Genomic DNA, 18,821 nt, shown 5'->3' on the forward strand with positions numbered 1-18,821 from the left:
ATTAATTAACAATCCTGAATCCTGATATCAGTAGTATATACACACTGAACAGAAAAGGAGCCAAAATCATGAGAAAATGGTTCTTATGCCACATGCAGCCAATGTAGCTCAAGACCAGCAAGCACATTTTTGCAGTCTAGTCAGGTGCTACCTTGACCTCTAATGAGACCACAACCCTTGTTTGACTTAATAGCGGACAGGATAGCTCGTGACTAGACTGCACCATAGCTATGCTGGCCACATATGGCAGAAGACCCATTTTCGCATGCTGCTGCTCATGTAACAGGTGACCTTGTCCAGTTTCTGCTGTAGGCGCCTCTGTGTCATGTGGCTCTGCAGCTCCTCCACCTCCTCATTGGCACAGTTTAGTGTGATCACATCCTCAGGCTGGTAAGGCTTTCCACACTGCAAACAAGTACAAATGCATACATGTAAAGTGTGGTCCCAGAAAAGCCTGTGCAGTCCAAACAGGCTTAACAGGGATGACACTTTCCGCTTTTAATGATTTTTTTGTTTATATGAAGTATATTTAAAACAAAATTCCTGTCTAGGCAGAAAGAGTCGTGCCTGATTAGCCTAAGCGGACTACACAGCAGGCTAATCTGGGATGACACTTAAACAGCATGCATCAAGTCCAGTTTTTCCAGTAAGAGGCTCATCTCATACCGAGGAGCCCGGCAGGATGGATGCTAGATGATCAGTTGAGTCTTGTTCTGAGAAAACTGGGCATAATGCATGTGCGTAAAGTGTCGTCTCAGATTAGCCTGTGTGGATTGCACAGGCTAATCAGGGACAACCTCTTTCGCTTTTATAACACTTTTCGTTTAAATGAAGTCTCCTTATAGCAAAAATCCAATTTAGGTGGAAAGTGTTGTCCCTGATTAGCCTGTGCAGTCTGCACAGGCTAATCTGGCATGACACTTAACGCACATGCGTTATGCCCAGTTTTCTCAGAATGCGACTCAGTTGTTAGATTGCTAGGTTGTCTCTACCTCTGATTTAAAAAGAGCACTTGTCTGTTACTTGCATGAACAAAAACATAAAGGTGAAATGTCTGAAATACTCCAGACGTGTTTCTGGAAACTTCAATGTCTAACAGCCATTAACGGTTGGATGAATTTTTTTTTTTTACCTAATATTATTTTGCCTATCATTGGAGAGCATTCTTACTACAACTATTTACCTTGTGACATTTGTCTCCCTTGACCTCTTTCATTGCTCTGTCTGACAGCACACATCCACAGCTCCACAGACAGGCAAACCTGACAAATACAACAGTAATTGTTACTTATTTGCTATTCTGTTATATATAAGTAAATATACTATATACTAGTACAGGTAGTTATGCCTTGATTGTTTAAAGAGTTGACCTACAGATTTGGAATTCCTGAAACAGTTCTAGAGAAACATAAAGGGTATTAGATACAGCAATTGCTTAGTTCATACACAATAATTGGTTCACTTTTAACATGTTATGTGATCTTGAATGCGTTCAACTGTGCATTCGGAAGAACAGTACTTGGTGTCTGTCAAAAGACCTGAAAAATGCTGCCTTGGAGAGAATCAAACCCAGTAATTCTCTATCAAAGAGCAGACAACGCAAGTACAGCACAACTCTTGACCCAACACACCCAACTGTTATCTTTGCTGGAGAAAGAATAAGCAGCTCATTATAGGTTACAACAATCTGTGTCAAGTGTAATCAATGGTTTTCATGTGCAGACTGAATAAAATGAATAAGGACAATCCATATTTCTTTAATGTGATTTTTGTTAATAGTAAGATGCATTGTTGGTAAAAGGGTTATCCCAGATTAAAGCACTCACTTTAGCTCAGTTTTCCAACTTGGTGCATGCAATAGAGGTCATATGTACCAATCATATATATGTGACATACTTGTGTTTGCCGTTCATCTCAATGCCAACCACGGGGCAGATGTACTTGGTGTCCTGTATGTCCACATAGCCGTCACCTTTCATGGACTGGGGGCGAGAGTAACTTGGATTCTCTGTCAAATTCAGTTCCTTCAAGTCCTGCAACATTGACAAATTTGCTTCTGTAGAAAATGTGAAATTAAGTGACAAAAATGCTTACATACATGTAACTTAACTGCGCTAATCACGTACTGTCCATAGTGTGTTTTTTTCTTAGAAAAGCAGCATTTAATTTGAGTATGCTATTAATTATAAACAAAATAATTGTTATGTTACAAATTTGATGTTTATTGGAAAAAAGAATGCTTTCTGAAATGATTTTCAATATAAGATAAGTTATTTGGAGAATTCTAAAATTCAAATATAATAATTGATGCCTCAATGATAATTTCAAGGTCACACACTAGAACACTATAACCAGTGATTTAGGGTGGACATTGATTTCATACCATCACCATGTGTTACCTTGAGACCACGGAGATGTTCAAAGCTGGAGGCACACTCAAACTTGGTTCTGTCAATCAGGAACTCAAGGGCCGACTCCTTGTTGTACAATCTGTAAGACAGCTGGGCATATCAGTACAGTCAAATAGGCATATCAGTACAGTCAAATAGGCATATCAGTACAGTCAAACAGGCATATCAGTACATTCAAACAGTCAAATAGGCATATCAGTACAGTCAAATAGGCATATCAGTACAGTCAAACAGTCAAATAGGCATATCAGTACAGTCAAATAGGCATATCAGTACATTCAAACAGTCAAATAGGCATATCAGTACAGTCAAACAGTCAATTAGGCATATCAGTACAGTCAAACAGTCAAATAGGCATATCAGTACAGTCACAAACTAAGATAGCCATATCAGTACAGTCAAACAGTCAAATAGGCATATCAGTACAGTCAAACAGTCAAATAGGCATATCAGTACAGTCACAAACTAAGATAGCCATATCAGTACAGTCAAACAGTCAAATAGGCATATCAGTACAGTCACAAACTAAGATAGCCATATCAGTACAGTCAAACAGTCAAATAGGCATATCAGTACAGTCAAACAGTCAAATAGGCATATCAGTACAGTCACAAACTAAGATAGCCATATCAGTACAGTCAAACAGTCAAATAGGCATATCAGTACAGTCACAAACTAAGATAGCCATATCAGTACAGTCAAACAGTCAAATAGGCATATCAGTACAGTCACAAACTATGATAGCCATATCAGTACAGTCAAATAGGCATATCAGTACAGTCACAAACTAAGATAGCCATATCAGTACAGTCACAAACTAAGATAGCTTTATCAGTACAGTCACAAACTAAGATGACCATATCAGTACAGTCACAAACTAAGATAGCCATATCAGTACAGTACCAAACTAAGATAGACATATCAGTACAGTCACAAACTAAGATAGCTATATCAGTACAGTCACAAACTAAGATACTGTAAACGTATAGAAATTCGTCAGTATGAAATTTCGTGGTTTAATAAAAAACAACCAAAATCGTTGACACGTAATTTCGTGGATTTCAAATTTTTTGGGAAGACTGACCGTCATAATAATTTAACTTTTATTAAAACAAAAAGAGTAATAACGAAGCATAATCTGCTAATCTGTGTTGACAGCAAGACTTGAGTTAATGTGCACTGAAGCATGAAAGTGTTGCCGATAATTGTCAATAAGAGCGATAAAGCGGCGCACTTGTTTGTCCCTGCTCGCTAATTGCCATCAATGTTGTTTTGACAATATTTGCAATTCTCAGGGCAATCCATCACCTATTAGTAACAATTGAGTAATAAGGTCCCCAAAATAACGTGTGAAAACCGTTGTCTCATTTAACTTTAATTGGCACTAATTGACATATGTGATAAATCTGCAAACTGTTAATTTGACAACGTCACATAAAAGAGTTCAATCGTTGATGTACAGTTTAAATACCGTGCTTGATTTAAAAAGTATTATTACCCAAACACAAGAAAACAACATATGGTATTAACTAGCATAGCTCAATCAAACAATGTCTCTTTCAAAATGGTAAAAAACGGGAACAGTTCAAACACGTACTCCTACTATAGCACGATTGCCTGACATGACATTGCGAAATGTCCGATTTCGGATTAAAAATATATAAATAATCGTTGGTACTTGAATTCGTGATTCAGCGGACCAACTAAATCCTCGAAAATTCGTACCACCAAATAAGCAATATGTATACATATAAATACACTGAACAAGTTTTAAAAGCAAAATTTGAAGGAAAAAAAACACATCTGGTACATATTTCCTGTTCTAAAAATGTTCAAAATGGAGAAGCAAAATTTAAATACACCAATTAATAATTGGTATTTTAAGTATTACTTATGATACTTTATACATTGTGGTAACAATAAATAACAAGAGGGCCTGAAAGGCCCAAAGTCACTCACCTGAGATAACAAGATATTATTGGGACAAATCTTCTGACCAAGTTTCATGAAGATTGGACAATAAATGTGGCCACTAGAGTGTTAACAAGATTTTACTATAGCCATATAAAGCCGTATAAGGAAAAATGCCCCGTCCCTTGGCAGCCATGTTTTTCAAGCAAAGGTTACCATTTTTTAACTCATCCAAGCTATCATTGGGACAAATCTTCTGAGCAAGTTTTATGAAGATCGGAAAATAAATGTGGCCTCTAGAGTGTTAACAAGGTTTTACTTTAGCCATAAAAGGAAAAATGCCCCGTCCCCTGGCGGCCATGTTTTTCAACCAACCGGCATCAAATATTTTCGAACTCGTCCAAGATATTATTGGGATGAATCTTCTGACCAAGTTTCATGAAGATCGGAAAAAAAATGTGGCCTCTAGAGTGTCAACAAGATTTTACTATAGCCAAACAAGGAAAAATGCCCCGCCCCTTGGCAACCATGTTTTTCAAGCAAAGGTTACCATTTTTGAACTCATCCAAGATATCATTGGGACAAATCTTCTGACCAAACACAATGGACCACGGACGACGCATTTAGGACACAAGGCGATCACAAAAGCTCACCATACTCAGGTGAGCTACAAATGCAGCTCTCAGAAGAGCACCTAATGACTATGTTCATGTAACATGATGCTGAATATTGTAAAATGAACTCACAATTTTACACAATACCCTCCAAAACTACAGGCCATATAATATGGGCAAACCAACACCATTACATTGCTCATAATGAAAAGAAAGCTATTCACTGAAACATAACTATAAGGCAGAGTACTTTTTCTGTAACAGTGTATCAGGTTACATGGTTAATCTAACCTATTAAGAAAAATGTTTGTATTTATACTTTACTCTGTTAACTTTGATGCCTAATTTCTTTTTTGCCCAACATTTTCAATAGGAATATTAGGTGTTATCATTTATAAAACAAAGACTCAATAGATAGAATTTCTATACGGGATTTAAAATGAAGTATATACTTAGTCAAAGTCTTACAAAAAAAGTTGGTAATGTATACATTTGTTTTTCCTACACATTTTTCGCGAATTCTGGAATGATCATAAACAAATTTTCCAATTCAGTTGTCAAATTTTACCCCCCCCCCCTCCCAGATATGAGAAGATAGATTTATGACTTGCTATATACAATCAGTCATAGTTCACCAAAACGGCTAAACATATCCATTTTCCACTTGAATAAATCTTGTATCATAACATATTTTTAAGGGCAAATCTGAAGTAATAGCAAAGCCTTATGCATTTCATTTTAAACTTCATCTAAATTGAATTGAATTTTTCAATCAGACACGTTTGCTTTGATACCTAATTATAAGTAAGGAATATCAAGTTTCATACACATGTCCACTCAAACATTCTACATTTCACATTTTGCAGTATGCTTTTTCACATGTTGTTTATAAAATGATTTTCGATATATTGTTGTTTTTTCTATAAATAAATTACAATTTTCAGCTCTGAATAAGGAATTTAACCCATATTAATGGCATGAACTAGTGTTGTCTACTTATAAACAATACTCAAGTAAACATTAGTTTGTTTTTAAATTGAAGTGACAACAACATGCATTAAAAAGGATTTTAACACGTTTCTAATTTAATACTTAACTTAATATGTCTGGAAAGATTTTTTTCTGCTTTCAAAATCATTACCATCATGCTTTCAATGTAAGAATACGGAGATGGAAAGACATTAATGTTTTATCAAGTATACACTTTGTTATGGTCGTAGTAATTAAAGGCAAGTTACAGATTTTTGCTAGAACAAGCACCTTTTTTAAAGGTACACATGTACATCATTAATCTGAGGCGGACAGAAGCAAGTTCATAATTTGACGATATATGATTATCTATTCCTATTAATGGCTGAGAATTCCAAATATTTTAGAAACATACACACTTATAATGCTTTGTTTGTGTGTTGCTTTATTCATTTTATGATTTATGGATAGCTTCAAATACAAATTTATGTAAAATAGTGTGTTGATTTAATTAAAGATTCTCTTCACACTTAAATTTAGAAACTTCAAAATACTTTATTACATATATCCATTATTCCCTGAAAGAAAATAAACAGCAAAAGTTTGTTTGAGTGAGTATCCCAAATATTCTAACTTGTTGATCTTCACAAAGACAAACAACAAAATAAGCATTGTTGTTCTTGTGAGCTTAATGTTGAAAATAGTTCCAATCCGGAGAACAACAAAGCAAAATTTATTTTGCTATTGCATTGCACAAATATTTGTGTTAAAATCATAATAATATTCACATTATAATGGTTAAACAGACGATCAACAACTCTTTGTCAATCCGATGCATTAGGCTTTCTTTCTATTAAATGCCCTCAATGTTTGATTCCCACAGATCAGGACTGCAAATTACTATTGATAAGATGATAAACAATGATAAAGTAAACATTAATTTCTCAATTATAATACAGCTCATTTCCTAGCTTTAATTGACCAAGCTTGCACAGACCGAGTGAGATATACCATGATATGACGACATGAATACATTGTATACAAATAAACAAAATTATGCATTTGCAATTCAAAATTATAAATATAAAGATAAAACAGCCTTCAATATCCAAATGATGTAACTAATCTAGTGTAAAGCTTTTTACCGAAAAACGCAATATAATATTGGAAAAACTCAAACTTCTTATTACGACAATAAAAAATACGACAATAAAAGTAAGCATGTTGTATTATTCAAAAATCATTTTTCCATTTGTACAACAGGATTAACCCATTTATGTAAACTTTGAAAACTTCTTGAAGCAGAACATTGTTCATGATGGAGTGTGCAAAACAGAGATAGAAAACCTATTCAGGCTGTGGGCTGAAATACAAAGCCACATCTATGTGAAGTGAACTGTAGATCTCAGATTTATCAATAAATGTAACTGACTGTATGACAGCTTGTGTGAATCAAACATTTTGATTAATAGTTAAAGTAGTTTTATCTTTTTTAAGTGAAGAACATATGTGAAATGTGAATTAAAAGGTGATACTCTTATTGAATAGAAACTGCTATCATACAAAATGCTTCTGCTGGGATTACTGGAAATGCCAATGTGGCTCATTTTGTTAATAGTGCTGGTGGTTTTGTTTTATTTGTATACCTCCAAAAAACATAGAGTTTTTGACAGAAGTGGAATACCAGCAATTAAGCCGGCAGCATTCATAGGTGGTTTCAAATACATGACGAAAAATGGTGTAATGCAAAGTGAGTATGATGTAACATTGCAGTATGGAAAAGTGGTTGGCTTTTTTCTTGGAAATCTTCCAACAGTCTTCCTAACGGATCCAGACTTGATTCGTGAAATCTTCGTCAAACGCTACCCAGAGTTCCCCTCTAGAAGTCAAGGCGCTGGAATATCAAAATTCTGGGAACGGACAATACTGCTATCTACAAATCTGGAGTATTGGAAGTTTCTAAGGACGACAATGTCTCCTTCATTCACTTCTGGAAAACTCAGAAAAATGGAGGACATCATAACTGGAGCAGTTGACAGAGCTATTGAACAAATTTCTGGCCAGGTAAATGATCAGGATGATTGTGTACTTGACATGGTTCCAGTTTTTAGGAATCTAACCTTGGAAGTCATCTGTCAGACTGCACTTGGTGTTGAAATAGACTCAGCAGATGCCGCAACAATGGAATTAAAAACGCAAGTGTCCAAACTTTTGAACTTCAGCTTGGAGAAAAACCCTATGCTCATACTAGTGTTTTTGATACCCGACTTGAAAAAAGTTTACAACTTCTTTGATTTTGACTACAATGACACAAATGCCATCAGCTACATTGACAAATGTCTACGTAAGGTGATACAGGAGAGAAAAGAAGACATCGGAAGCACGAAACAAGATTTGTTGCAACTCATGATCAACACAACCAAAGAAGGCTTAGAGGTAACACACCATGAAGATGGCAATCAGGAACTAAAACCAAGTAGAGGAATGACTGACGAAGAAATAATTGCAAATGCAATGATGTTCTTGTTTGCAGGTAACGACACAACATCCACAGCGCTAATCTTTACAAGTTACTTCCTAGCCACAAATCAAAACCACCAAGAGAAGATCCGTAAAGAGATAAAAGACAAAATTGGGGCAGCCAATCCTACCTATGACAATATTCAATTGCTCACTTCTTTGGACATGTTTGTATCAGAATCAATTCGTTTATATCCTCCAGTGACCAGAATCAACCGCCAAAACACCAAGACAACAACAATAGGCAAGTACACGTTCCCTGCAAACATCTCCATCAACGTCCCCATCTTTACTTTACATAGGCTGCCCGAATTCTGGCCGGACCCAGAAAAATTTGACCCCGAGCGATTCTCTGCACAAAGAAAGGCAGATATTCAGCCCAACACATACCTTCCCTTTGGGGTTGGACCAAAGACGTGCCTCGGAATGAGGTTCGCACAAATGGAGTTAAAGATGACCCTTGTGAAGATACTGCAGAGGTTTACCATTGGGCCGTCTCCGGGTCTTCAGATACCACCCAAACTTGAAAAGCACGTGTTCTGTAGACCCGTTGGTGGCATGAAATTAGCTCTGAGAAAATGCAGCTGAATGCAGGAATGTTTGACAGTCAGTATTTCCTGTTTACAATAATTAATTATAGTATCATGCTATATTCATGATTTGTTACATTATAATAAAGAAATTTAACACACCATATAAATATAAATAATAAAATGCTGACAAAAAAGTATGCCAACAAAGTTTAAGATTGCATTTAAAATTATTGACTGTGTATATATTAAAGTGTGGCAATATAACCCCTATTTAGGCAATTGAAAAAGGTTTTTCTGTAGGAAACAATTTTATGAATTTGTTTGCAATACATCATTACATAGCATCTCAGATTTTGATCAACAAACACTATTATTCAAAATATTGCAATATGTAAAACCAATGTATTGTTAAAAATGAGATTTTCTCAACATATTTACAAATATTTTCAGAATTTTGAATCTAATATGTATATCATATTATCAATGATTATGTTGTTGAATATATAATTTGTTTATTTTTGTGTAAAAATGTCATATTTAAGCATCACTGCTAACATACATGCTACATATATGCAAATAAATATTTTTCATTTACATTGTCATTTGAACACGTTTATATAAAATAAGTTTAACTTATAAAACAATCTTGTTTATTTATAAAATGTTAGTGTTTGTGTAAATGTTATGTTTCAGTGTAAAGTTATGTTTTAGTGTAAATGTTATGTTTTAGTGTAAATGTTATGCATTTGTGTAATGTTATGTGAGTGTGAAAATGTTCTGTGTTTGTGAAATTGTTATGTGCTTGTGTAAATGTTATGTTTTAGTGTAAATGTTATGCATTTGCGTAAATTTGTTGTGTTTGTATGTTTGTGTAACACAGGGATAGTCTACAAGTACCTGGCTCAAGTTACATTCTAAAATCATAAACACAGATGAATCACACTATCATATATGTAACCTTCGGGATATCCACATCTAAATTATTTTTTTAAAGCAATAACAATCTCACAAATTCCTACTTTTATCGCTCTTAGAACATGCTCAATAACAGATAAAGAACAAAATAGGCATTATAACAAGATTAGTTTCCTAGGCAAAACTCAGTTCTTGTGTTTAAACACTGTTAAAGAACTGTGCAAGACTGTACCAGAACTGTAACTTTCATGTTTTTAGAACATCTGTTTTGATTAATTTCAAGAATACGTACTGTAAAACCATAAAATTTCGTGTGGTACGAATTTTCGTGGAATTTATTCTAGTACCAACAATTATTTTTACATTTTTAATCCGAAATCGGTCCTTTCCGAATGTCATTTCCGACATTCTCTATTGTTTTTGGTTATCTGAGATATTTGATTGAGATATGCTAGGTAATACAATATGTTGTGTTTGGTTAATAATACTTTTTAAAGTCTCTATAACGCTCAAAATCAACGAAAATTTAGTTAAGTATTTCGTAAAATAAAGTTAACACCTTAACAATCAGTGTTCCTTGTAGCAATAGCAAAAATAGATGTGGTAATTGATTACATAGATTTTTGTAGATACAAAATGCTTGTTTTTATTTATTTGTGGCCACAATCAATTCCCGCGAATATATCTTTTCATACGACACACGAACACCATGGTAGTGTTCATGTGTCGTATGAATAGATAATGCAAAACAATAATAAAAACGAGCATTTTGTATCTACAAACATCTATTTTACCAGACCACATCTGGCATTGAAATTTTTGCAATTGCCATAAGGAACACTGATTTTTAATTGTTTAAGTTTATTTTACGAACAATTGTACGCAATTTTCGTTGATTTTGAGCAGTAATGTTACTTTAAATAAAGCATGGAATTTAAACTGTACATCAACGATTGTTCTCTTTTACGTGACGTCGTCAAATTAACAGTTTGCAGATTTATCACATATGTCAATTAGTGCCAATTAAAGTTAAAAGAGACAATTTTAACGGTTTTCACACGTGTATTTTTGGGACCTTATTACTCAATTGAAGAGATTAGCAAATATTGTCAAAACAACATTGATAGCAATTAGCGAGCGGGGACCCCCGCTTATTCGCTCTTGTCGACAATTCTCGGCAACACTTTCATGCTTCAGTGCACATTAACCTCAAGCCTTGCTGTCAACAAAGATGAGCAGATTATTCTTCGTTATTACTCTGGATGTTTTAAGAAAAACTAATTATTATGACTGTCAATCTTCCCCAAAAATTTGAAATCCACGAAATTACGTGTCAACGAATTAGTTGTTTTTATTAAACCACAAAATTTCATACCGACGAATTTCTATACGTTTACAGTATAAAGATTCTGGAACGGCTTTAATTAACAATATGAACATATCCTGAATATTGTATGTTGTTTAAATGTTCTTGATATCTTGGCAAAAGTTACATTGCACTTTTACAAAAGAAATTACATATCCTAAGAAAGTTCTGAAATAGTACCTGTTTGCAGATTTAAGGACAATCTAAGACAAGATTATTAACTGAAAAAAATGTCTTGAACTCTTCTTGAATACACTTTATACAGTTCCTGATGCAAAAACAATTCAAGCAGACTTAAAGAGAACATTGCCCAAATGATAATTGTTGTTGAACTCTTGATAATTACAGTTCAAGAACTGTGCTTGAACCAAGAACAATGATAAGTTTAATAACAGTTATTGCAGTTTTCAGAATTAAAGATTAATTAAAGAATTACATTTTTAAGAGCTTTTCTTGAACTCAGTTAGTCAGTGTTTTTTTTCACAAATAGGGGAATAGTGGCGGGGCCCGTCCAAAGAGGAAAAACGCGTTGTTTTTTAGGAAAAGGGGAAAATTAAAACTCACTCTTTTATATGTTATGAAGTTTATTATATGAATACACATGTATGTATGAATGTTATATTCACAGCTGAATTTCTCTGTCCCAAGGTATGATAACCATAAAAAAAAAAATCACAATGGCGACCTATGTAAAAGACCGAGCCAGTCCGATTGAGATAACTCGATTTTTCAGTTACTTCCCTTTTGCATTCGCCACTGCGTAGGAGATTGCTCGTCATTGATAACATTCTCCTAGCAGAGTTGTCGTTCGTGTTTCAACATTCAACAATGGCCGCCCCCATGAGAGTCTCGATTCAAAACTTTCTTACTGCATAAATTGGCTTGTTTCGCTATTTAGAAGCTGTCATTTAGGATATATGAATTATTTATTCACTGAAACTCCGCTTATGACAACAATAGTTGGAATTCGAAGGATATATAGATATATACTCGATGTGAATGAAGGACTTTCTGGATCCTAACAGCTTGACACGGCAAAACTGGCATACTAGTATTTTTAGTTATCAATATCAAGTCACATTGTGCTTTATAAATTGTATTCGAGCATTTTGCAACTTATTGAATGACTATGATACCCGATATCAACATTTCATCGGGGATTTGCAGATCACTAAGCTGTCCTGAAATTCAACATTGATTTGTACTCTTTCTTAGTGTTAGTACTTTTTATCATTTTAAAGTTAAATGAACTGTGTCACAGAAAAAGAGACATTAAGGCGATTGTGGCCAGTTTTGATCTAGATCAGCCTGCAGTCGCTTGAAAGCTGTTTGCTTAAAAGCGTTTTCTGACAATAACAAATAATTTAATTGGATACTGATTTGACTGCGCTTTTCCTGTGACCTGGCTCAAATAATAGAAATGTCATTAATCAAATTATTTATTTCGAACATTAATCAATTGTTTTTCTTGTCCCTCGGGATCAATGACTCCAGCACTTTCCTTTTTCAGGGGAGCCTTCAAAGGTCATCCCTGTGAATTTTTTTGAAAATCTGAAGAGCGGTTTCTGACAAGAAGATTTTTTTAAGGTTTTTACCATATATGGTCATGGCGGCCATCTTGGTTATGTGATCAATTTTTTTTTAACAATTCTTTTGTCCCATGACCTAGGGATGCTCCACATGAAATTTAGTTGAAATTAGCTCAATGGTTTAGTAGAAGAAGATCGGACAAAAAATGTGGAAGATTTTTGAAACTTTTCACAAAATAGGCAAAAACGAATAAACATGCAAAGTTCAACGAGCTCCTGTGGCCATGTTTTTTGACGAATCAAATTTCTTTGAACAATTTTTTCAGGGGAGCCTTCAAAGGTCATCCCTGTGAAATTTTTTGAAAATCTGATGAGCGGTTTCTGACAAGAAGATTTTTTAAGGTTTTTACCATATATGGTCATGGCGGCCATCTTGGTTATGTGATCAAATTTGTTTTAACAATTCTTTTGTCCCATGACCTAGGGATGCTCCACATGAAATTAAGTTGAAATTGGCTCAATGGTTTAGTAGAAGAAGATGTTTACATATTGTTTACAGACGGACAGACAGACAGACAGACAGACATACAGACAGACAGACGGACGGACGCCGGACGGTGAGTGATCACAATAGCTCACCCCGAGCTATCGCTCAGGTGAGCTAAAAATCAGTGCCTGATTTAGATTTCCTTAGATAGTTCAATAAAAACTAATTTCATAAGCCTGGTAACAGTTTAACGGTAATGCTACCAATGTGTCACACCAGGGCCTTGAATTTGAAATCTAGGACATGCATGGTAATTTCTTCATGAAATCAGGACACAAAATTGTATTTTAAGTCCTTAATTGACATGGCTATAGTTCTCAGATTATTATAAGCTCAATCAGTATATTTATATCATTATTTATGCTTTGTGTATTGTAAACATATACACAATCATGCAGTTACATGATAGCAATAAATAATATCAAAGCTTAGTACTATAAAGGTCATTGACAAAGCCTATGGTCAAAATGTGAACACATTGAGTGTAATCGCCCTCTCGTGTCAGCAAAAACAACACGTTGACAGGTTGTCATTTTTGACAGTTCTACTTTCACTTTCATTTTGTGATATCAAACTATTAACAATTATGTGGCTGAGAAAAATTCCGCCATTGCTTTTTATGCCCCCGGTAGGGTGGCCTATATCAGTTGAACTCTCAGTCAGGCAGTGTGTCAGTCTGTCCGTTAATGGCCATAACTTTTTTAATATTGAACATAGCAACTTGATATTTGGCATACATGTGCATCTCATGGAGCTGCACATTTTCAGTTGTGAAAGGTGAAGGTGAAGGTCATCCTATAAGGTCAAATGTCAAATATAAAGCGTCTGTCTGTCTGTCCGAAAACTTTAACATTGGCCATAACTTTTTCAATATTTGCGTGCATGCGTATCTCATAGAGCTGCACATATTGATTGGTGAAAGGTCAAGGTCATCCTTCAAGGTCAAAGGTCAAATTTTGCAATATTGAAGATAGCAACTCCATATTCGGCATGCATGTGTATGTCATGGAGCTGCACATTTTGAGTGGTGAAAGGTCAAGGTCATCCTTCAAGGTCAAAGGTAAAATATATGGCTTCAAAGCTGCGCAGCAGGGGGCATTGTGTTTCACAAACACAGCTCTTGTTTAATATATTTTCTGCACATTTCTTAAAAAAACTTACATCAATACACGATTTTCTTCGTTAATTCAATCATTCCTGACAGACTTGTGTGCATATTTCGCTTACATTTTGACGCGCGTAGGTAGGACCGCATTACCGCTTCCGAAATGTGTATTCATACTATTGCCTTCGAGGAATTTATCTGATGTTTGACGGAAAGGGCCGAAAATGTGTGAGTGTGGGTCAAGTTCCCCACAGGTACTACTTACCAGTTCCCCCAATTTTTTTTCCGTACCTAAAATTTTTCGTACCCAATTTTTTTTCGTTCCCAATTTTTTTTTCATACCCAATTTTTTTTTCATCCCCAATTTTTTGTTTGTACCCAAAAATTTTTCGGTCCCAATTTTTTTGTTCCCAAATATTTTTTCGTACCCTAATTTGTTTTCATACCCAAATTTTTTTCACAAAATTTGTGTACCAAATTTTTTTTTCAAACCAACATACACAATTGTTGTGATTGTGGTGATGTAGATAAACTTAACTTGATGCTTTTATATACATCCTCTCAAAAGCATCGTCACACCAGTACTGTCAGTACTTTGATTCTAAAATATCCATATATATACTCATACCAAGTTTCAATGAAATCCGCCAAAGCACTTCCAAGATATGGCTGCGGACACAAAAGTGCTGGATGCACGGACAGAAAGACGGACGGACAGATGGACGGACAATGCTAAAACAATATCCCTCCGCCTATGGCGAGGGATAAAAAGAGCTTTGTCAAAAATGTGACTTATACACCTTCACATCTTTGTAAGCTATGTTCAAATGCAAAAGGAATGTGTGATCACTGTGGATTTTGCACATCAACTCTTCATGGTGAGGGAGTTTTTAATTTATTGAATAAAAAACAAGTGGTTTGCTCCATCAACTGTAGTATAGCATTCAATGTGACTCCAATAAAAATATAATTATTCTCAAACTTCTTTTTCCAAGTTATACAATGTACATATAATAAAATGCACACCTCAATATTCGCATTTGTGACAGACCCACGTGTCTTGTTTTATAAGAACCAATGTGCACTTATTAGCTAAAATGTGTCAATTTTGTTTTCTGTGTTCACGTACTTTTTTTTCAATTGAAAATATTGAAACGTTTTTATATGAATGTATATAATTATGGAAATTAGCTTTTATGACTAGTGAACACCCTGGCAGCAACCTTTTTCAACAGACCAGAACCATTTTCATACACATCCAAGATATCATTTAAACAAATATACTGACAAAGTTTCATGAAGATTCATAAGTCCATATAAGGAAAAATGCCCCGCCCACTGGTGGCCATGTTTTTCAAGCAACTGGAACGCCTGTGTTCACGTACTTTTTTTTCAATTGATCACTAAATTTTGAAGAAGATTTTTTATGTGTACCCATTTACTTACATTATATCACGTAGTGGGATATAAGATGAAGCCGTTTTTATATGAATGTATATAATTATGGAAATTAGCACTATGCAGGGGTGAGTAAGCTTCCATTTATATGGTTATGAATTAATGTCTGACAAAACAAGAAACCGTCGAAGACGAGTGATGCTCCCGAAAAGTTTTTTTGTCACAATATTGCACTATATATTCAGACAAGAGGGCCTGAAAGGCCTAAAGTAGCTCACCTGAGATTTAAAGGAACTGACTTGTTCAGTGTGCAGCCGAAGATGTCATTAGAACAAAATGTTCTTACCAACTTTTATGACTAGTGAACACCCTGGCAGCAACCTTTTTCAACAGACCAGAACCATTTTCATACACATCCAAGATATCATTTAAACAAATATACTGACAAAGTTTCATGAAGATTCATAAGTCCATATAAGGAAAAATGCCCCGCCCACTGGTGGCCATGTTTTTCAAGCAACTGGAACCATTTTCGAACTTGTCCAAAATGTTCTTGGGACAAATCTTCTGAAAAAGTTTCATGATGAACGTACAATAAATACGGCTTCTAGAGTGTTAACAAGGTTTAACTAAATTTATATAAGGAAAAATGCCACGCCCCCTTGGCGGCCATGTTTTTCCACCAACCGGAACCATTTTCGAACTCATCCAAGGTATCATTGAGACCAATCTTCTAACTAAATTTCATGAAGATTAATTGGACAATAAATGTGGCCTCTAGAGTGTTCACAAGGTTTTACAAAAGCATGATATTTAGCCATATAAGGAAAAATGCCCCGCCCCTCGGCAGCCATGTTTTTTCATGCAAATGTAACCATTTTCGAACTCATCCATGATATCATACAGACCAATCTTCTGACCAAATTTCATGAAGAAATAAATGTGTCCTCTAGAGTGTTAACAAGGTTTTACTATATATATATAGCCATATAAGGAAAACTGCCCCGCCCCCTGGCGGCCATGTTTTTTCACCGATCTGGACCATTTTTGAACTTGTCCGAGATATCAATGAAACCAATGTTTTGACCAAGTTTCATGATGATTGGGCAAAAATTGTGACTTATAGAGTGTTCACAAGGTTTCTCTATAGCCATATAAGGAATACTGCCCCGCCCCCTGGCGGCCATGTTTTTCAACGGACCGGAACCATTTTTTAACTCAACCAACATATCATTTAGACAAACATTTTGACAAAGTTACATGAAGATTGGGCATCAAATGTGACTAGTACAGTGTTCTACAGTGTTCACAAGGTTTCTCTTTTTTTTGACCTAGTGACCTAGTTTTTGACCCACCATGACCCAGTCTCGAACTCAGTCGAGGTATCAATGGGACAAATGTTCTGACCAAATTTCATTAAGATCAGACAATATATGTGTCCTCTAGAGTGTTGACGACGCACGATGGAAGACACACGATGGACAAAAGGCGATCACAAAAGCTCACCATGAGCACTTTGTGCTCAGGTGAGCTAATAAAAGGAAACGTCTTGAGGGCACAGTAGTTGGGGGGGGGGGGGGGGGACATGAATTTTTTTATATAAAATTTCAAAGGGCCATAACTCTGTGAAAAATCATCCGACCAGAACCCGCTGATAATATGCACATCTTCACTTGGTAGTGAAGCTTCCCATAAAGTTTCATTGAATTCTGGTCATTAGTTGCTGAGAAATAGCTCCGACAAGAATTGCACTATATGTAGTTTATGGAAAATTTCAAAAGCCATAACTCTGTGAAAAATCATCCGGCCAGATCTTGCTGATAATATGCACATCTCCTTTTGGTACTGAAGCTTTCCATAAAGTTTCATTGAATTCCGGTCATTAGTTGCTGAGAAATAGCCCGGACAAGAATTGCACTAAATGCACAGTTAATGGAAAATTTCAAAGGGCCATAACTCTGTGAAAAATCATCCGACCAGAACCCGCTGATAATATGCATATCTCCTCTTGGTGTTAGCTTCCCATAAAGTTTCATTGAATTCCGGTCATTAGTTGCTGAGAAATAGTCTGGACAAGAATTGCACTATATGAACGTACACATGGCTAAAAGTGAGGAAGGTTGAAAAAGCCTAAACAACCCTGGGGGGCCAGGGGGCTGGAAGGCCCCCAGTCAGCTCAATGGCGTCGCCCTGGTCAGGGGCTCAGGAGGCCGAAGGCCCCCGGAAGCTCCTGGAAAATAGCATTTTAGATGGCCAAGGAATGCACTATCCTGGTTTTAAATTTGGAACAAAAATTTAGTCCAAAAATTATTTAATATTAGAATTTAGAATGAGTGAGAAAAAATCATATCTTATACACCATATTGCATTTTTTATACCGCTGCAGACCATTTCTTGTTTCTTGTCTTCATAAGCTCCAAAGCTTACCTTTTACCAAAAACAAATATTTAAAGGTAAAAATTCAAAGAATTCAAATCAGAACCAAGTGAAGAAAACTTAACATATCACTATATCTTATTATCTATTTATAAAAACACAACGATATTGTTTGGTGAAGACACACATCACTTTATGGATTGTTGGAACACATTTCACTATACACTATACACACCCTGATGATAGAAACTTGATTTATAATTAATTATGGAAAACAAATATCACTACAATTACACTTAATACATGTAGCAGCGCTTCCGTTAGCTTTTATAAGTTGGAAGTCCTGACTTCCAAGCCTAAGATTTTGGACGTCCCAGACATAAATTTTGAAGTCCTACTTTTATTTCAGAAGTTTAATATAGATACATGTTCCAACTCTATCCATTACCCGATAATCCAGCATTATTACAAATATAAACATTGAATTGTGGGATGGGGGAATTCCCATTGAACATGCGTTAATCACGTGACGCAATTTGAGCGCATAGAGCACTGTTCATATTTAGTAATGACGACAAATCAATGGCCGAATTTAAAATGTTACATGTGCCTCCTTTCAGAAAAGTT

The 18,821-nt window shown here is 35.4% G+C and overlaps 2 protein-coding genes across 2 annotated transcripts in view; one reads left to right on the forward strand and one right to left on the reverse strand.

The window, feature by feature from the left end:
• LOC127862393 (NIPA-like protein 2) overlaps positions 1 to 18,821 on the forward strand; it is a 372,103-nt gene that overhangs the window by 37,477 nt on the left and 315,805 nt on the right. The gene's annotated exons all lie outside the window — the stretch shown is intronic.
• Positions 1 to 18,821, reverse strand: part of LOC127862399 (replication termination factor 2-like) — a 45,910-nt gene that overhangs the window by 1,318 nt on the left and 25,771 nt on the right. Inside the window, exons 3-6 of the mRNA XM_052401491.1 lie at positions 2,400 to 2,490; positions 1,897 to 2,033; positions 1,184 to 1,262; positions 292 to 405 (exon numbers count right to left, since the gene is read on the reverse strand). Of these exons, the coding sequence (XP_052257451.1) occupies positions 292 to 405; positions 1,184 to 1,262; positions 1,897 to 2,033; positions 2,400 to 2,490 (421 nt within the window). The remainder of the gene's footprint in view (positions 1 to 291; positions 406 to 1,183; positions 1,263 to 1,896; positions 2,034 to 2,399; positions 2,491 to 18,821) is intronic.

The sequence above is a fragment of the Dreissena polymorpha genome, chromosome 16, assembly GCF_020536995.1.
Source record: "Dreissena polymorpha isolate Duluth1 chromosome 16, UMN_Dpol_1.0, whole genome shotgun sequence".
NCBI lineage: Eukaryota > Metazoa > Mollusca > Bivalvia > Myida > Dreissenidae > Dreissena > Dreissena polymorpha.